Below are 20,418 nucleotides of genomic sequence, written 5' to 3' on the forward strand. Positions count from 1 at the left end.
TTGAACAGCAGGGTGGAGAATGTGTTCTTAGCAAACCTCTAGGGACATCTGATGACAGTGAGTGTCATACTATCTGCTGATGCTGCTAGAATACAAAAGCATTTGCTTCCCAGGCCTGTAGGAAGGCACATCGGCATTCCCTGAAGGCAGAGATGTAGTCAGTTCAGGAGGTGAGAACAGAAGGGGTCGAGCTAAGCTGTGGCTATTTAGTTATTTGGCTTGTTTTGAGACAAGGTCTCATGTAGGCCAGGCCTTGAACGGCTACCGAGCTAAGGATGACTTTGAACTTTTAATCCTCCTGCTTCTACTTCTGTAGTAGTGGTGAGACAGGTATGCATCACCATGCCTGTTCTATGAAGCTTGGGGCCTTGGGGCTCCGTGCAAGCTAAGTAAGCTCTCGGCTGACTGAAAGCCCCATGCCCGGCTTTAAAGCATAATGCAGGTGACCAGAGTCTTAGGAGGCCTGGCCGTCTCTTTTCTGCCCTGTGAGACTAGGCTGGTTAGATGTGGCCCGGTTCTGGACAACTTGTAGCACACGCCTGACTCTGTTCACACCTGTGAAGTGCCTAGAGTGAAGTGCAGGGTCATGCGCCATTGGACAGACTGGCACGAGGGTCAGATGACAGGACGCGTCGGGAAGGTCTGCCAAGCAGGCATCCACTGACAGCTTCTAGAACATGAGTAATTGCTGAGTGTGGGTGAGGGCAGACTTCAATGAAGTCCTGCTGACTGCTTCTGGGGAGGGAAAGGGGCTTTGGTTCTGGGGTGAAAAATACCCAGTTCTTCTGGCTCTGAGGGACCAGGATGCAGTGACCTTCTGCAGAGGTATCCCTGTGGTCGATCCCTACCACATGGTGTCTTTCCCTGGCCCTGATCCATTCCCCAGCCCCATCCATGCATCCCAGTGGGTTTCAGTGGTCTGTTCAGTGCTCTTCGTTTTCTGGCAGTTGAAGAGATCAAAACCCTTGGGAAGCGAAGGAGGCTGGTTGAGGGACTCCTGGGAGGTTCCGCCCCTTCCCTGACACTATTAACATTGAGAGGTGACAGAACTACCAGCCCAGCTGGCCTGAGGCCTTCCCCTACAGTCCTGCCAGGAGCTGGGCTTGCAGGCTGAAAGTGGAGCCTTGGCTGGGCACGCCACTGCCTGGTTCTGCCAGTTCTACCCCGAGTCAGGTCAGCCTGACCCCACCAATGCTATAAACATGACAGGCACAGATGGCAGCTGGGGAGGGGTGCTGGGGGGATTCTGGGGCCTCAGGTGGCCCCAATCTGCTGAAGGGAAAGCCTTGCAGGCCATCAGGGGGTGCTAGGACTAATGGTCCCCCAAGGGTATAATTTCAAGTCAGCTTCAGAGCTGGGAGAAGAGAAACAGACTGAGTAGCTGGGTTCGGTGAGAAGGGGTCTAAAACCTGAAGAGGGGTCTGTCTGTGACTGTTGGCCTGGAATAAGCATGTGACTCGGCTTAAGTGCCCTGGTGAATGTGGCAGTGAGCAAGAGCCTGTTAGCACACCCAGGCCCAGGGGCTGTATGCTGGAGGGAGACGGAGTGTGTCCAGGGAGAGCCTAAGGACCTGCGTCCCATCTCTTCAGTTAGTACGCTCTGACCTTCAGCCACTTGTACCTTCTAAAAGTGATCACAGGAGGCTGCCACTCTCTTTGTGACCAGAGAGAAGGACTTCAGAGTGTGTGTGTGTGTGATGGGGGTGACTGAGGATATCTGGTGGGGAGGGATGCTGGGTTTCCCTAACTGTGGAACAGGAGTCCTACAACTACTGGGCTGTGGAGGGAGGGAAGCGGGTGGGGTGGGGGGAGGGGGGCCAAGGAGAGCAGGGAGCAGCCAGTGGCTGGGAAAGAAGCTGGCTCCTGCTCTAACAATCCCATCAGCCATCTGTGCTGGGCCTCTCTGGGTGGAATTTCTGAGTGTCCCGGCTGGTGTGTGCGTGTGTGTGTGTGTGTGTGTGTGTGTGTGTGTGTGTGTGTGTGTCTGCTGCAGCTGCTGCCCGCTCCTTTGAAGTTCAGCCACAGGCCAGTCACCTCTCTCTCAGTCTCACTTCCTTAGCCTGGCCTGTCATTCCTGGGCTGCCTAAGCTGTGTCTTTGAGTGTGCCCTGCAGCCTGTGGGCTGCCTCCCAGAGCCTGAACCCCCTCCCCCGCACCAGAGGGCAGGCTCCTGGGAGCCAACCTCCTGTCTTAGGCAGAAAAGTTGGGCCACCCAGGCTGGGGTAATATTCCAGTTACTCTGCCTTTACAAACTTCTTGGGTCCAGGTCAGGGCAGAGGGACTATGGGCCCAGCTTCCCCCCAGGGCTGTAGGATCCCCCAGGCCTTTGTGCTACACACACAGTTCCACTGCAGGGCTGGACTGGACCCAAGATCACAAGCTGTCCCTGCCCCGTCCCTCCTGTATAGCTTTGAAGTATGCAAGGCTTGTGCCAGCCCTACACCTGCGCAGTCCACCAGGAGTCCCCCTCAGAAGGCCCACCCGAGAGGCATAGGTCTCCTTGTTTTACAGACTTGCTGAGAGACGCAAATCACCCAGACACCTGCAGAATCGGGTCTGCTGCAGAACTGGGTCTGCTGCAGAATTGGGTCTGCTGCGCCCACACAGGAGCCACACATTTACTGTCTCTGTTCTTTGGTCTCCTATTCCAGCTCAGCTCAGTAACCACCAACCACATCAGGCCCTCAAGCCAAGGTCCTGCCTCCTCGGTGCTGACACCTCATTGCCCACCAGGGCCTTCATTTTTCCCTTCCTGTCCTCTGCTAGGAATAAGCGGGTCCCTAACCAAGGTTGGGGCAGAGGGGAAATGCATGATGGGAGTGGGAAGCTCAAGCTGTTCTGGGAGAAAGTCTGCCCAAGCAATCCAGCAGGTAGGACTGGTGGGGAGGCTAAGGCCTGGTGTTCTTTGTTTGTTTGTTTGTTTTGTTTTTCGAGACAGGGTTTCTCTGTGTAGCTTTGCGCCTTTCCTGGATCTCACTCTGTAGACCAGACTGGGCTCAAACTCAGAGATCCGCCTGCCTCTGCCTCCCAAGTGCTGGGATTAAAGATGTTCACCACCACCGCCCAGCAAGCCTGGTGTTCTTAAAGCCAGACAAGCTCTAGTCTGGCTGGCTTTTGTTTGTTTGTTTGTTTTCGTTTTTTTCTCTTTCTTTCCTTTTTTTTTTTTTGACAGGGTTTTTCTGTGTAGCTCTGGCTGTCCTGGAACCCACTCTGTAGACCAGGCTGGCCTCCAACTCAAAAATCCACCTGTTTCTGCCTCCTGAGTGCTGGATTAAAGGTTTTCACCAAGGTTTTGTTGTTGTTGTTGTTGTTTTTGTTTTGTTTTTTTAATTAGACAGTATAGAGATAATAGCTCAGTAGGTAAAATGCTTGTCTACCATGCAGGAAGTCCTAAATTCATTCATCCTCAACCCTGTGAAAATGGGCGTGGCAGTACACGCCTATAATCCGCGCATTTAAGAGTCCAAGGCAGGATGATGGGAAGTTTAAGGTCGTCGTCCTCAGTTTACGCAGCAGGTTGGAGACAGCAGAACATGGACTTCGGAACCACACTGTTGATTCAGATTCTGATTCTGCCACTGTGTGAGCCTATGTACATCAGTCAGCCTTTCTGCGCGTCAGTTTCCTTACCTATAAAATGGGCAGAGTGATGGTTGCCGTGACTGGATGAGATAATGCATGGCAGGTGCTTAGCAAGTCCGGATCAGGTAATTATGGATACTTGTATCGTAATCATCAGAAAGCAACTCAAGGGGCCAGGATTATGGCTCACTGACAGAGCACATGCCTATCAGGCCTGAGGTCCTGGGTCCATGCCCAGCATGAAAATAAACAGCTGCTGGCCATTGTAGATAATATACATGCACATGGTGCCCCTGAAAAATCACTGGCGCCGCTCGTCTTTTGATGTTCTTTGGGCTGTTTGCTTATTTTCAAGCTAGTAAATGAACATGAACAAACATTTTGAAAGTATATAAAAACTCACAGCTCTCTGTCCCTCTCCATACACATGTGCACACATTCGCCTTCCCCAAACCCTCCCACAGCACACTCTAGTGTTTCGACTAAACTCATGGGTGCCTCTCACCGTGCCTTTAAGTCTTCAGTAAAAAGAGACCCACCCAAAGGCCTTGTTTCTGCTTATGGTTGAATAGGATCTTGTTATGTGTATGTGGTTGGTGATAACATACCCACATTTCACCAGACTTCTCACGGAAGACACATCCGGTAGCCCCAGTCATCTGTTACCCGGTGACTGCCGGGCTCACCTTTCTGTCCATATTGGGCATAGGTACAAACTGAAGTGTGGGAACACTCCACAGAGGTGGGATTCACGAATCAGTGGGTAGCAGCACAGCGTGCGTCAGTGTGCCCGTTAGAGGCAGGGGTTGAGATTGTCATTCCTTAGGATTTCCTCTGCCAACCTGAGCCGAGCACCCCACCTGATCTTACATGACTTGGCCTAGATTTTCTAGGCATGTTCCCATGCTGAACTGTAGAGATGGCTCCTGCTGCTGTCCAGACTCTGGGGCTCATCTACAGACCTTGCAGGTCCCACCAGTGGAAAAGCCTTCAGGGGAGGACCCCAGCCGGCAGCTGGTTCCTCTATCCAAGCGCTTGGGCCAAAGCCAGCATGAGCTCACTCCTGGAGCTGGCCCAGCTTCCTGGCCCTGCACCTGAGCTGCTGGTGGCTCCTTCTCCAGGTCTGAATCTGGACTGTTTCACTTGATCCCAGGCACGTACATGTTGCTGCCAGTTCCTTGGGTGGAGTGGGGAGCAGCCCCTCTCTACCCAATGAGGTTCCATCTCCCCGGCCCAAAGTTGAACCGTTGGCTGAGCTGGTGGGGTTTGTTGATAGAAGGAAAAATTGTTGTGGAAATATTCCATAACCCGCCCAGGTTTTGGTGCTAAACAGCCTGTTACTCAGGCAACTTGACAACTTTGGTGGAATGGGGACTCCGCAAGCTTTCTGTTCTTCTAGGTGATACTTGACTTGCAGACCCCCTGCTCCCTTGCTCCCTGGACTTGAGCACTATTTCATAGCTGGCAGACCCCCATCCAGCGTTCCTCAGCCCCTCCAGGGTTAGTTTGCCCCCTAGGATTCAATGCCACCCTCAGTTCCGGACTATGTGCTGTGTGCCCATTCTGTGCTCTGTGCCAGGAACATAGGGTTGCTCTCCAGCCTGACGGATGTTGTGTTGAATCTGGAATCAGACAGCTTGGCTTCAGATTTCAGCTTGGCCACTTAGCCGTGTGACCTTGAACAAGTGTTTCACACTCTCTGTAGCTCACTTTTCCGTCTATACCATCGGAGAGGGCAGGAGAACACGTATACATACTGCTTAGGGCTGCAGAGAGCATGAAGAGCATTCACACACACAAGGCCCTTGCCTGGTGAGGAAAGAGGCTCGGGCAGTGGGAGCTAGTCAGTGTGGCTGTGCCGCCGCCGCTATCATCCGTGTGAGGCCGGGTCTCACTGTGCAGCCCTGGCTGCCCTCTCACTCACTGTGTAGACCAGGTTGGCCTTGAATCCACAGAGGTCTGCCTGATTCAGCCTTAGTGTTGGGATTGCCGGTGTGACCTATGATGACTAGCTTTAAAAACATACTATTTTTTACACTTATTTTTACTGTTTGTGTGTGTGCTTAAGGTCACCAAAACACACAGCTGGAGGTCAGAGGACAACCTGCAGAAATCAGCCCACTTCTCCCAGGTGGATCCCTGGGCTAGAACTCAGGATATTAGGAGTGGTAGCAAGTGCCGGTACTCCCTGAGCTACCTCACTGGCCCCGTTTCTTTATTTCTGGGGCAGGGTTTCACAATGTAGACCAGGCTGGCCTTGAACTCACAGAGATCCTCCTGGCTCTGTCCCGGAGTGCTAGGATTAAAGCTCTCCGCCACCCCCCCTCTTTCTCTCTCTCTCTCTCTCTCTCTCTCTCTCTCTCTCTCTCTCTCACACACACACACACACACACACACACACACACACACACACACACACACAGAGTCCTGCTTTATGCCTTGGTACTGGGTTCTCCCAGTGTAGCACACGCTGGCTTTGAACAGTTAGCGTTTTCCTGGGATTCCAGGTGTGAGCCTCCCATGAGCTTAGCATGGGAACTGGATGTTATGAATGCCTGAGGAGCTTCATCTACAATCATAGCAGCTGGAGGCAGAGCTGGACTCCGCGGGGCGCCTTTTATGGCCACTAAGTGTCAGGTCACGGATGAAGGATGGTGTCCTAAGGCCTGAGGATCTAGGGCCAAATCTGCCCGTGGGGGAGGGGCATTAACCTCCCTGGGAACCTTTTGCCCTGGTGCCTCATCCTCATGTCCATTTGGCTACTCATGTTGACGCAGTAGAGGGAAGAATGAGTGGAAAGGAAAAGTCCCCCCATTTGTTCTCCCTCACTTTTCTTCTTCATATGTTTTAAAGAGTTCAACACAAAACAACAACAAAAAAGCATATTTTCAATGCCCTAGCCTTCCAGATCCACTTAAGTAGAAGGTGGGAATGTAGAGGAGTTGTGCCACATGGTAGCCCTGGGAAGGTAGATATGGCCCTCTAGCCTCTCACCCCTGCTAGCTGTCTAGCCTGGAAATCATGTCTCTTCGTAGCAAAGAGTTTGGGAGTTGCCTTTTTTTTTTTTTTTTCCATTTTATTGATTCTTTAAATTTATTTTTATTTATGTGTATATGTGTGCATGCACCTGTGTGTATACCATATTTATGCAGGTACCCACAGAGGCCAGCGGAGGATTTTTGGATCCCTTGGAACTGGAGTTTCAAGGGGTTGTGAGCCAGCCAGTGAGTAGGTGCTGGGAACCGAACTCTGGTCCTCTGCAAGAGCAGCAAGCACACTTAACTGCTGGGCCGGTCTCTGCAGGACACACATCACCCTCTCACTTCCCACTTCCCACTCTCACCTCTCCTTCTACCCCCTCCGGCCCTGTTTCAAAAATCCTGATGTTTAACAGGTGAAAAAAGGGTGACTAGAGAGACAAGGGGCCAAAGCTGGTCACACAGCAGGGCGTGGCAACAGTGTTGCCCCCCACCCCCGGGTTTCCCTCCTCCTCCCATGTCCGACCTGGCCTCTTGCTCGGTTTGCTGTGCCAGGGTTAAAGAATGGGCACAGGTGTGGCTGCCCTGCAGTCCTGGGGACTCCGGGAATGAGGCAGGGCTTTGTTGTCGTCCCAGCAGCTGTGACCCGTTGGGGCTGAGTATCCATTAAGCCGTTTCCGAGCCTTGGGCTGGAGCAGAAGGCTCGGCATTTAAAGGTCACCCGGCTTTTGAAGCTACAGCGACATTAATAGCTTGGGAAGAAAACAAGCCTGTGCAGGGGCCGGAGGACAAGGCGGCTCTGTCAGCGCGGCCCCTCCTCCCCAGGGCGCTTGGTCTGGTCGCGCACACGCCCGCCCGGCGCACACTCACACACCCACCGTAGCTTCTGCCTCCTGCTTGCCCACCTCCCTCTCCTCCCGTTTGGGGCCTCTTCAGTTCAGAAGCCTTAGAACTCGGCAGACTGCCCTGCACCCACCCCCACGGTGTCCGAGGTGATAATTGGATGAGGATGCAGCTGCCCGGGGCCCAGCCGCTTCTCGGTTCACACCGCTTCACCCACTTGAGGTTTCGCCGGGACTTAGCCACGTCTACACGTGACCTCATTCTGACCCCTCTGGCCCTGGTATCTGGAGTCTTGCTGATGCAGTCAGCCTGGGCCCTACTTCCCCTCCCGGGTGGGCAGAGTGCAGATGTCACCCTTCAGATGTCTTGCCCTGAGGCCCTGCCACGGCACTTGGCTGCACAGGGTCCCTAGTCCGGGTGGGCACTGGAGGACAAAATGCTTGGGTGGATTAATTCCGTCTGCCGAGGACAGAGCATAGAAAGTGGTGTCTCGCCTGCCGCACATTGCCCCCCTCATTTCTAAGATGCCTGTGCTATCGGGTGGCTCTGCTGTCCTCCAGGCAGTCCCGAGGTGGGGGCAGGGCACAGCAAGGTTCTGGGAGGGCAGCTGCGGTTAGTCCTTTCCCTGGAGCCGCTGTGGCCTGGGCCCTGGGACACCACCTAGTGGCCTGGCCTGGTGGAGTCACTGGGCTGAGCCTGGTTCCTGAGCAAGAAAGGAGCCCCTTAAAGACTATCGCGACGGCTAGAGAGGAAGCCTCATACCTCCTCCCTCCTCCTGGGGTCTCAAGTTCTAACCCCCACATTTCTAGGTTGACCCTGTGCCTGCTTGGGGAAAAAATGCAAATCAAGTCAGTTATGGGAGTGGGACTGTCTGTCCCCTGACCCCTGGAGCTGACATGGGTGTAGCCATCAGAACTGTGTGCCAAGGAGAAGGCCCTGAAGACGGGCAGAGACAGCTTGTGGGACAGGAGCTGAAACACCGTAGCCTCAGTCACTCTGTCTGGGAAATGGGGCCATAGAGCTCCTCTCTGGGCCTTGTAGGTGGCAGTGGGGAGTAAGACAGCAGAGGAGAAAGGGCTAATTCAGACCCCACCGTTTGGTCCTGTGTCCCTCCACGGGCTGCTTCTCTGCACGCCCACTTGGCTAGTACGGACTGACTGTGCCGGGTGCTGCCGCGACACTGGGTACAGCAAATCTACCCTTGGGAACTCTGGTCCAGGGTAGAAGATGGCCACCGACAAGCGTACCATATATAGTGTTTGTGACAGAGGGTGACAAAGCAGAGCAAAGGTCGAGGGATGCTGGAAGACAGACTGGGTCTGCAGAGCTGGCCCCCTGAGAGTGCCGCAGCAGGGACCAGAAGGAAGGGAGAGAAGGAGCGGTGGGATTTGTGGGATGGCAACACAGTGGCTTCTTAGAGCCTGAGGCCCTGAAGGAGAGTGTAGGCTTGTTGGTGGAGTGATAGGCGCATGGGTTGCTCAGGGCAGCCGTCTGGGTCTGTGTCTACATGTGTCTCCCTGTGGATATACCTGTGGGCATAGGTGTCTACTTTTTTTGTCTTTCTTGAGACAGGGGCTCTTGTATCCCACGCCGGCTTTGAACTTGTGTAACCGAGGATGACCTTGAAGTTTTGGTCCTCTTGCCCCCATGTCCATCCTGAGTGCTGGGATTACAGGTGTGCACCACCACACCTGCTTTGTACGGTGCTATGGATCGAACCCAGGGCCTCCTGCATGGCAGACAAGCACCCTACCAACTGAGCTACATGCTCAGCTCCATACATATGCATCTGATGGCAGGAGCCCAGGGGGTGTGCTAGGCCACAGGGAAGCTCTGGGAGGTGGTCTGACTAGCCACCAGGGGTTTGGTAGGTAAGGGAAGACATGCCACCATAACGTGCAGTCCCCAGAGAGGCGGAGAGGTAGCAAGGGGTGAGAAGCCACCATGTCCGAGGCAAGGAAGGTAGAGACTGTAGATTGAGTGGAGTGTGTAAGGGATATGTTCTTAAAGATGTTCCCAAAGCTTTGACCTCAGCCGTGAAGCTGATTAGGCAGAGGTAGCATACAGACAGGAGGCACAGGCTGGATTGGACTGACCCACTCTGTCAGAGCTGCTGGTGGGCACCTGGGTGGAGGCCATAGTAGGCTGGGTAGGTGTGGGGTGGAGGGAAGGTCTGTAGGAAATTCAAGAGCGAAAGCCAGCAGGCAGCTGGAAAAGGATACTTAAAGCCACAGGATTTACTCAGGAAGCAAGTGTAGCGTGGCGTACCCAAGGCCTGTGACCAGCTCATCCCGGCCTGTCCCAGCAGGGACTTCCTCCATCTCAGGAACCCACATAAGTTCCACCCCAGCATCCCTCCCACATACACACTGCTTCTGCCAGCGAGGGAGCTGAGGTTCGGAAACCTGAAATCGTTTTTCCTAAGTCACACAGCCTTCCTGGGGTCCGCTGTGAGCCCAGCTCTCTGGTCCTCAAAGTGCCTCACCCCTAGGGCAGAGCGGGCCATAGCCTTCATGAACAGGCCCTCTTAAGGCAGGAGGCTGGCTGAGTTGACCTTGGACAAGGCTGGGTGAGTCGCACTGGGGCAGCCTGCCCACCTCCCTGGGCCGGGCTCCAAGTGACTCAGGCCTTGCAACTTCTCACACTCCAATCGGAGGTTGGCAGCAGGGCCGCTCTGGGCCTGGCTCCCTGGGCCCTGGGGGAGGACAGGTATGGAGTTTCTGCTTCCAGGTCCTGAGGTTACCCACACCCATTCGCTCAGGGAGAGGTCTAACGGGCCTGGCAAGTTTGATTCACTTCCCCTACCACAAGCTCATCAGGAATCACCTTCCTGTTTTCGTGCCCACACTAGCAGTGGGTTCAAAGAGGTGTCCTGCTCTCTCCAAGGTCACATAGCCAGGTCTGGGGCAGTGCCAGCAGACCTCCCCTGTGCTGTCTGGGTCATGTTTCCTTTGATGGAATGTCCTAAGCTGAGGCACACGTGGCTGCATTTCTCAGGCTCCTTGGCTCGTAGCCCTGCAAGCCTTACTTGGCATTTTAGCTCTTGGGAGGTGGGATGCTAATTCTGGTTTTTCTTCCTACCCGTTAGCTGTGTGGTTTTGGACAAGTTACTTGACTTCTCTGAACTCATTCCTACCGGTATAAAAATGAAGGTGGGCTGGAGCATTATAATAAAGATAAAAGGAGCTTTGATAAAGATGATGAGCAAAAGTGTCCTGCACAAGTCCGTGATCCTGGGTGGCCGGGGTGCCCCCATTCTTCCGTGAGTTTTAAACCGCTTTTCATTTGAGCAGGGTTTTCATCCAAAGGCAGCCCGACTTGCTGATTCTTTCCCTTCCTGCTAGCCTGTCTCAGCCCTGGCCTCAGGCTGGCTTAAGTTTAACAAGGATCAGAGAGGACGATACTCTGAGAACCTAACCCCTACATGGTGCCAGTTACAACAGCACGGCTGTCGGGAGTCTCTGAGTCTTGGCCGTCTGTCCGTCTGTCAAATTCTGTTTCCCTGGCTTCCTATTTCTGAACCACTTTCTCCAAACCCACAGAGCTCCCTTGGTGGAAAGATCTAGGTTTTTCCATTGCTCACTCCATGTTCTTGAGCTCCTCGTCAACTGTATGGGGCGGGGGGCAGGCAGGTTTGGGGGGTCACCTGAACTGGGGTGTCCTGCTGCCTAGGCCTCAGGGCCTGGCCTGTGCTGGGCGAGTTCACATATCCTTCAGTGATCTGGAGGGATTTCTGGGTTGATAGCAGGGGGGCTGGGAAAGAACCCCCATAGCCGCCCTGCCTCCCACGGGCAGTGCAGCCACGCACCCCCTCCAGCCTCATGGGGCAGTCTGCCACATCTGCCACAGGCTGAGAGCCACTTGGTTTCCTTTGCATGGAAACGGGGTAAGGAGCCCCTAAGAGGAAGGCTCTGGGCAGCAGAGGGACAGGAATTCCCACAGGAGAGTCAACAGTTGATTCCAGAATGCCTTTCAGGGCCGTCTCAACACTCAGAGGCCCAGCAAGCACCCAAGGGACCTGTGAGAAGAAGTTCATGGCATGAATGGAAGCCCATCTTCTGTCTTCTTTCTCCTTGTGGACCAGGTCTTGGCTTCTTTCTTCATGGAGTTGCCCTTGGCAGAGTTCCAAGCCCGGCCTCTGAGCTTTCCGGCTGAATCACGCTAGGGGCAGGGAGATGATGGCTGTACTCTCAAGGGCCTCAGCCAGAGCCGCTGACCCTATGTATAACGACATGGAGGTCTTGGCTTCTGGGGCCTGGTGGCCCAGAGGTTAGAGACCTCAGTGCAGGCCCCCAGAGTGGAGCACTCCTAACGGAACCATTGAGCTGCCTCAGACCTCCTACTGTAGGGGTGGGCGGGAGGGGAGGGCAGGAGGGGAGACGTCTGTGGCGACCTTCTCTGGGCTCATTCTCATAACCAAATCCCTGGGCTGATCACCTGAAGCCACTCTTCCTTCTTCTCCTTGTGACATGGCTTTGCCTTCCCTGGCTGTGATAGCCTCCTCTGGGCAGGCAGGAAATAAAGGGAGTGGGGTGGTAAATAATGGTTCGCTCTGTTGACCGGCCACTGCTCAAGCATGTAACATGATGAGGTGGGTCTCTATGTCCTGATGTGGGAAGATGCCCGCAATGTGCCCTTAAGTAGATAAAAGTAATGGCATGGTGGAATTTATGTTTTAATCACATGGTAAAATAAGCTCACACACATGGTAGCATGTGCAAGGATCAAATACCCGTACATGGTGTGGGCACATGATCTCATTAAGTAAATTCTCTCAGGGCAGGAAGGGACCTCAGTGTCGGCTAGCTATTCAGAACTTGTGTGCCTGTAATTTTCCACGTTCAAGTCCAGTCCTCTAGCTGGGCATGGTGGTACATGGCTATAATTCCAGCACTTGGATGGTGAAGGCAGGCAGATTAGGAGTTCAAGACCATCCTTAACTACAGAGAGTTCAAGGCTAGCCTGGAATTACATGACCCTGTCTTTAAAAATAAACAGAGCTGGGAGGTGGCAGCACATGCCTTTAATCCCTGCACTCGGGAGGCAGAGGCAGGTGGATCTCTGTGAGTTCAAGGCCAGCCTGGTCTACAGAGTGAGTTCTATGACAGCTAGGACTACACAGAGAAACCCTTCTTCAAAAAACCAACCAACCAAACAACCAAACAAACAGACAAAACTAGCAGAGGGTTCAGCAGGTAAAGGCACTTACAGACAAGGCTGATAACTTGAGTTTGATCCCCAGGGCCCACATGACGGAGGGAGAGGACTAACTAACCCCACAAGTCGGTCCTCTGACCTCCACATGTGTGCTCTAGCACATGGGTGCCACCCCCACCACAAAAATCAATGTAATTTTTAAAAAGTTCTTAAAATCCAATCTAATCCCCCTTCCTGGCAATAGGCAGGCACCCAAATTAGGGCTCCTTAAAGATGCTCATGTCCTTTTGTAGAAAGGGAGGGAGTAAGATATTTGGAACTCAGTGTTGTAGGTACTCGAGGCCACTTCCGGAGTATGAGTGCTGACCTCAAGTAGTAGCATTAATGGCACTGATGGGTCTTCCCATCCCAAGTGGGGTGGCCCCCACTGCCACACCTTCCCATCGTAACAGTCAGCGTTATGTGTGGCCGCTCTGAGTGTGACAAGGATTTGCTCACATGGCAGTTTCTCTATCCGCGGTTAAGGCCATGGCTTCCATCCTAGAAAACAGAGACTAGGTTTGCATCTGACTCATCAAGCTTAAGAATACCCTTTGAGGAGCTGCATGTGGTACCACTATACTAGGGAGCGGAGGCCGAAGGAACCGTGCGCTTGAGGTCAGCAGGGCTAGAGTGAGACCCTGCCACTTCCTACAAGCTGCCAGAATGACTAAATCTTGGGATAAAGTGGTAGAAGTCAGAGCCAGATTTTGGGTTTATTGGGTTTATTTATTTATTTATTTATTTATTTATTTATTTATTTATTTATTTATTTAGTGTGTGTGTGTGTGTGTGTGTGTGTGTGTGTGTGTGTGTGTGTGCAGGTCAGGGGACAGTTTGTGGGAGTCAGTTGTCTCCTTCTACCACGGTGGTCCCAGGAACAGAACTCAGGTCACCAAGGCTCTGTGGCAAGCACCTTTACCCACTGAGATATCTCACTGGCTCCAGGTTTTGGTTTTTGTAGACACGTTCAGGCTGGCCAAAAACTCCTAATCCTCTGGTCTCTGCCTCCCAAGTGCTGGGATTACATACACGCTCCACCAGGCCTGGTTTTGTTCAGTGGTGGAGACAGAACCGAGGGGCTTCACACAGGCTAGGCAAGCACCCCACCCAGTGGGCTGCATCCCCAGCCCCTTACCGAGTGCCTTTAGACGGTGTCCTCTCTCCTTTGTCTAACAGCGATGTCACCTTGGTGACCATTTCAGTGCCTGGCTGAGAGTGCTGGGTGGTGTTCTGTTGTGGATTTCAGTCCCTAATCATGCCTTTCATTCCTGTCTGTGTGTGTCCTTGTGGTAGCCTTGGGTACCAGCTAGGTTGACTGCGGCAGGAAACAGAGATGGACTATGAATAAGACTTGGATGCATAGGGTTCTTCAGGACAGTTTCGGGAAGCTGAGCATGGTGGTATATGGCTGTAATTCTAGCCCTCAGAAGGCTGAGGCAGGGCGTTGGAAGGAGAGGGTTGGGGGTTAAGAGTTCAAGCCCAGCCTCAGCTACACTTCGAGTTTGAAGCCAATATGGGCTAGATGAGACCCTATCTTAAAACAACAACAAAACAAAACAAAAGAAATGAATAGGAAAGAATAGACATACATATTTTTCCTAGGCTTATTTATTACCTATTAACACGTTTAGTATGCACAAAGCTCTGGTTCTTCCTCAGCACCCAAACTAGGCTGGATATGACAGCTGGAGAGAGAACAGAGAGAAGCAGGTCTCCCTAGGCTGGGTGGGTGTCACCTCGTTTCCTAACAACCCACCATTGAAGAGTTTGCTTCGGCTTCTGACTCTGTCCCTCCCTTTCAGGTGACACCATCAGTCCGTTGCAGCCCCCACTGTGGCAGGATGACTCCAGGATGTGGATGACCTGCGCTACAGCCACAGCCTGGCCAAGGTCCGCATGCCGCCACCACCCCGGACCCTGTCCCCTAGCCCGGGCCGTGCATTCCCGCCAGGCATCCCTGTGGACGCAGGAAGCCCGGGAGTGAGTCTTCTGAGCCCGCGGAGCAAGCAAGTGGCTGACGGAGGGACCCCTGGCCGGCGGCTCCTTGGCTTGTCAGAAACATTCTTCCCCAGCGACTCCGCAAGATGACCAGCCTGTTTCGTAGGAGCAGCAGCGGCAGCGGCGGTGGCGGGGCCACCGGGGCTCGCGGGGCCGGGGCGGGGGCCGGGGCCGGGGCCGGGGATGGCAGCGCAGCCCCTCAGGAGCTCAACAACAGCCGGCCGGCCCGCCAGGTGCGCCGCCTGGAGTTCAACCAGGCCATGGACGACTTCAAGACCATGTTCCCCAACATGGACTACGACATCATTGAGTGCGTGCTGCGGGCCAACAGCGGTGCGGTGGACGCCACCATCGACCAGCTGTTGCAGATGAACCTGGAGGCGGGTGGTGGCAGCGCCTATGAAGACAGCTCGGACTCGGAGGACAGCATCCCGCCAGAGGTAGAGTCACAGTCGGGCAATCCACCTTCAGTAGCGGGTCCAGTCTCTCTTAGCGGCTCTGAGTTGCCCCCCACTTCCACCCCTTCCCCGCCCTGGCGGGTGGCTGGTTTCTAAGCAATAATTATCTCTCTTTTCCTTTGAGAAACTTTTGATCAGGCAGTGACCTATATTATGGACAGCAATCATGCAGTCATTCAACAAACACCCAGCAAAGCAAGCACCCACTCAGTGGTATGCTAGGGATAGGACAAGACCCCAGACTAAGTAAGGTATTTGTTTAAAATGTAGGTGCATAGGCCCAACTCCAACATCTGACCCCTCAGTTTCAAGACTGAAGTCTCTGGCATATATTTTTCAAGAAAGGCTCTTGAACCACAGAGTATCTCCTTAGCCAACGCAATCAGATGATGTCTTTGGCGCTCACAGGCTAGTGTGGGTTGGAGGCAGGAGTTGGACCAGAGTGGGAGAGGCATGAGCAGAGGAGAGACTCATGCCAAGAGCAGAGAAGGAAGGCGAACTGGCCCCAGGACCAGAGAGAGGGCGAGAGACCAGTTAGGCTGGCCATACCCTCCACGCAGAGGAGTGGGGAGCACCCCTCCAGACAGGGAGCTGGGGATGGTTGCAGAGTGAGGGGGGCCTGGGAGGAGTATTTCAGCTCCAGCCCTCAGATCCACATAAACAGGGAGCCATTCCTAGGGTGGAGGGCACGGGCAGCCACAGAGAATCAAGGCCATCCGTTGGGGGTGGCTGGTTGTCTACGGCCCCATTCAGGAGTTCTGTGCCCAGCCAAACCCCAGCCTAAAAGGGCATGCGGTTCTCAGGCTGAGGTGAGGCATGCAGTTAGTGCAAGAGCCGTGCATGAGACAAGGACTGGAGATAAGAAGAACTGCACTCTGTTCTTCCAGTACTGAGGGCTGAACCCAGGGCCTCTACATGCCATAGGAGCACTCTGTCACCGAGCCACACCCCAGTCCCCCTTTTACATAGGATCTCCCTATGCAGCCCAAGTGAGTCTTGTGCTTACTCTAGTCCAGGCAGACCTTGAACTTTCCATCCTCCTGCCTCGACTTCTCCAGTAGCTGGGATGACAAGCATGCTCCACCAGGCCCAGCTGAATTCCACTCTTTCCAGAGTCCGGACGGTGCTGGGTATCTCAGCTGCTTCAGAAATCCGTCTTTTCTGTTTATCAAACTTGATGAGAACAGTCACCCTTGTTTACATGAGAACTCTGGACCAGATTTGACCTCAGGGCCTGGCCTTCTTGCTCCCCCTCCCTCCCTGCCTTCCTTAGTGAGTGCTTCTAGGATTCTTGCTCCAGGGAGGAGAAGCCATGAGGATAACAATGACCTGTGCTGGTGTGATGTGTTTCCCCAGGCATATAGCAGGTACACGGGCAGGTTTGCAATGAGTAGATGTTACATGTGTGTGCATGAGTGTGTATACATGAGTGTGTGAGTGTGTATGGGTGTACATGAATGTGTGTGTACATGATTGTATCTGTGTGTGAGTGTGTATGGGTGTACATGAATATGTTGGTGTGTAAGCCAGAGATCAATTTGGGGTGTCATTCCTCAGAAACCAGCTACCTTGTTTTTTGGGGGACAGAGTCTCTCTCTAATTAGGCAAGCCTGGCTGGCTAGGGAGCTCTAGGGATAATGACCACTGTCTCCACATCCCCTGCACTGGCATTGCTAGTGTGGGCCACCAGCCCAGCCTCTTACCCAGGTGCTGTGTGTTGAACTCGGGTCCTCAAGCTCGTGTGGCAAGCACTTTGCCGACTGAGCCGTCTCCCCGGCCCTGTTGATGCTTGCTGTGGTTGCACAGCTCCCCATCACCTTTTCCTCTCTCATACACCCCTTGGACCTGCTGGATTAGTCAGTGGAGAGGACACTGGAAAATCCAGACCCTTCTTGTTAAAAGGAGGTGTGAGTGTGTGTGCATGTGTGCACGTGTAGGTGCATTCTTTCAGTGTGAGCTGGAAGTTCCCTGCATGCTTTGACTGTCTATGGTCCTGTTGGGTCTGACGGTCTGGCAGGCGGGGTGTTACCCGCGGTGCCCGTGGCACCACAAGCCTCTGCAAGGTGTCCTCAGCCCCAGGCATCCCTCCTGTGCGGCACCCCTGTTTCCATGTAGTCTCTGTTCTCCTTGGCTCTCTCCCAGCCCCCACCTTTGGAGCCCTGCCTGGGCCCATCAGCAGGCAGCGCCCGAACCAGCGCAAAGTGCCGCAGGAAATTTATGAGCAGCAGTAAGAATGACAATACCTGCTGACTGGGGAAGGCCCCCTCTCTAGAGGCTGATGGATGGTGGGCTGGCCCACGGGGTATCCTTGTCACAGAGAAACAGCTCCTGTCAGATGAATGGCCCAGACCCTGCCTCCCTCCCAGCCTCCGGAACACCTGGCAGGCATTCGTCACCCACAGTGAGTTAGGCCAGGAGGCCACAGAACCTCCAGCACCTTTAGAGGCAGAACAAGCTCCTTGTGGCTGGAAAGATGGAGCGGGGGTGGGGGTGGGGCAGGGAGATGCTGGGGTTCCCTCTCTGGGACTACAGATCTTCCTTTCTGGAGCTGGCCTGCCCACCCCCTGCCTCCTCCCCACTATTCCTCTCTAGAGGCTGGGCTTGCTGCTGCGGGAAGCTGCACTGTAGTCTACAGGGCCTGCCTGCATCACTGTCCTCCTTGAGTCTGGGCGCATGCCGCAGATCAGAGGAAACCCACGGAACTCTCCTCTTCCCTGCGCCAGACCAAGCTTATCCTGGACCCTGTCCCTCCGAGCCAAGGGCTGTGGGAATTGGGAGTATGCAGGCTGGGGGAGGCAGCAGCGAGTGTTCAGGGGCACCCTAGGATCTTGCTGAGCATCTCCTGTGCTAGGCAACAGGGAAACACCGGGGACCAGGACCCCTTCTTTGCCCCATTCCCTTTCTCTGGCGTCTCTCTCCTTCCTGGTGGAATGTGGGGTGAGCAGCACAGTGGCCTGGCCAGCCAGGCCGCCTCCTTCTTCTTTTTCTGCAGAAGCATCTGTTTAAATACTTTCCGCCTCACAGGAAAGAACACGCATTCCAGGGCGGGGGCCTCCTTGGGTCAGGCTGGCGTGCCGAGAACCGCAGCGGGTGCGCATGCTCACTACCAGGGCATCCATCCCCGCCAGCCCCCTGTGCTGGGCCCCGCTGGCCTGGGGCTCAGGTGTGTCGGTGGAACCAGGACTGACAGGCACACGAGGCACAGCTTTAGGGTTGACTTCTACAAACCCAGAGTTCAGGTGGAGCTGAGGCAGTTAGGGCCTCTGGGCCCTTCCCAGGTTCTTCGGTCTCTGAGAAAGTGGGACCAGAGCTGTGAGGACAGGGAGGGGCGAGGTGTGTGACAGAGATCTGCCCAGATGCCTCTGGGGGCAGATTCCTATCCACCGATAATAGGAACTCAGCCTTTGCCCTACCCTGGACCTTTCTCTGCCCTGCTTCCTGCCTCCTGGGGAAGAGAAGGGTCTAGAGGGACAGTGGGCGACTAGGCTGTCCACCCTGAGCATCTCACCTGGGTGTGCAGGTTTGCCTGAGGGAAGGCCATGCCTGTGGAGATCATGGTCCGTGCTGAAGATTCCAATCTAAAACCAGCGAGTGGTTTTTGCCGTGTGACTTAACCAGACGCTGCCTCCCAGGGCTTGTAATCTGAGCCGCTCAGCAGGCTGGGGCAGGAGGATCAGAAGTGTTGTGGACTGCTGTCCTCTGAGGTGACATGGCTGTTAGCATCTTAGAGCAGCTCACACCAGCCCTTCAGCAAGCTTGGGCCTGTTCCCAAACAGCAGGCAGCGAGGGTCATTAGGGAACATCCTCTGCGGTTTTAGCCTCCCCCTCCTACACCAGCTGTATGCATTTCTGCTCCAGCTCAGGTAGACAGAGATGCTGGACTACACAAGAGGGTTACTGAATCGGACTCGACGAAGCTTTCAGGAGGTTGTTGCCCACGCTGGGCTGGGCCTTTTGGTGATCCAACTGGTGGGGGTGAGGTGGGGTGTCACTCCCTCTAAGTAACTCCTTGGCTTGGGTGAGATCACTTCTTTGGTCTGTTGTTGGTGTCCTCTCTTGTTCACACCTCCCCAGGAGAAGTAATGAAACAGGTTCGAGACCAGCCAGGGCAACTTAGCGAGACCCTATTTCAAAATTCTAGGTAAAAAGAGTTGGGCTGGTGGCTGGAGAGATGGCTCAGCCGTTAAGGGTACTGACTGCTTTCCCAAAGGACCCGGGTTCAAATCCCAGCACCCACATGGCAGCTCACAACTGTCTGTAACTCCAAGGTCTGACCCTCTCACACAGACTTACCTGCAGGCAAAACACCAAACACATAAAATAAAAGTAAATAATAAAAAAAAAGAGTTGGGTTGTAGCTCAGTGGTCGAGCTACATTTGCTCACATGTGTGAGGCTCTGGGTTCAATCCCAGGAACCACAAAACAAATAAAACACACTCAGGCCTGGATTTCCTCATCTGTAAAATGGGATTTCACTTGCTAGACTGGTAGGGCTAAGGTAATAGATACGGAGATACACAGAGGGAGGGTATGGGTGATGTCCTCATCAGAGAAGAGTGCAGGGGCACAGAGGACACTGGTCTCAGGTGTGCAGCCCAGGGAGGTTTCACAGCCCGCGTGAGAGGCTCGAGAAACCTCTCGCACGGCCCGGAGGCCCCCGCCTCCCCCTCACCGTCTCTCCTCCACCCTGTGTTCACTTCGCTGCACTCCAGCATTGCCTGGGTAGGTGCTGCTGCACTCCAGCATTGCCTGGGTAGGTGCTGCCGCCATGAACAGTCCTTTGGGGCCGTGAGCTGTCCTCTTTGCTGAGTATAATTGAGGGGCCATGGGAGCCACATGTTAGTGTTAGTGCACGAGGCTGGCTTTGCCAAGGAGCGGCTTCCAGAGCAACGCACACAACTCTCTAAGACGGGTCCTCGCCCGTACCGATCTCATCTGAACGCCACTGAGCATCAAGGATGGATTATTAATATCGTCAATAACTATTGCTGTGTGTCTCTTTGTTGTCTCTGATTTAGATCTTGGAAAGGACGCTGGAGCCGGATAGCTCTGAGGAAGAGCCCCCCCCTGTATACTCTCCGCCAGCTTACCACATGCACGTGTTCGACAGGCCTTACCCGATGGCTCCCCCAACTCCACCTCCCCGGTGAGAATCCACTTTGTCTCAGGGCACAGTAGGGAGAGATGGACGGGAGTCGGGGTTGTATAAAACACAGTGGGAAATTGGCTTCCCCTGCAAGAGATGATTCTACCAACTGCCAGCTTCTACTGTGACAAGGTGCATTTTTTTTCTAGACACCAAGGAGAACTCTCAGAACTTCAGCCCTGTGGGGCTGGGGAAGTGGTTTAGTAGGCAGAGTG

The 20,418-nt window shown here is 54.1% G+C and overlaps 1 protein-coding gene across 1 annotated transcript in view; it reads left to right on the forward strand.

Moving 5' to 3' along the window:
* Cuedc1 (CUE domain containing 1) overlaps positions 1 to 20,418 on the forward strand; it is an 86,009-nt gene that overhangs the window by 51,538 nt on the left and 14,053 nt on the right. The window contains exons 2-3 of the mRNA XM_059271487.1: positions 14,403 to 15,038; positions 20,076 to 20,203. Coding sequence (XP_059127470.1) covers positions 14,685 to 15,038; positions 20,076 to 20,203 — 482 coding nt within the window. The 5' untranslated portion in view covers positions 14,403 to 14,684. The remainder of the gene's footprint in view (positions 1 to 14,402; positions 15,039 to 20,075; positions 20,204 to 20,418) is intronic.

This window comes from Peromyscus eremicus, chromosome 8a (genome assembly GCF_949786415.1).
Source record: "Peromyscus eremicus chromosome 8a, PerEre_H2_v1, whole genome shotgun sequence".
In the NCBI taxonomy this organism is placed as follows: domain Eukaryota; kingdom Metazoa; phylum Chordata; class Mammalia; order Rodentia; family Cricetidae; genus Peromyscus; species Peromyscus eremicus.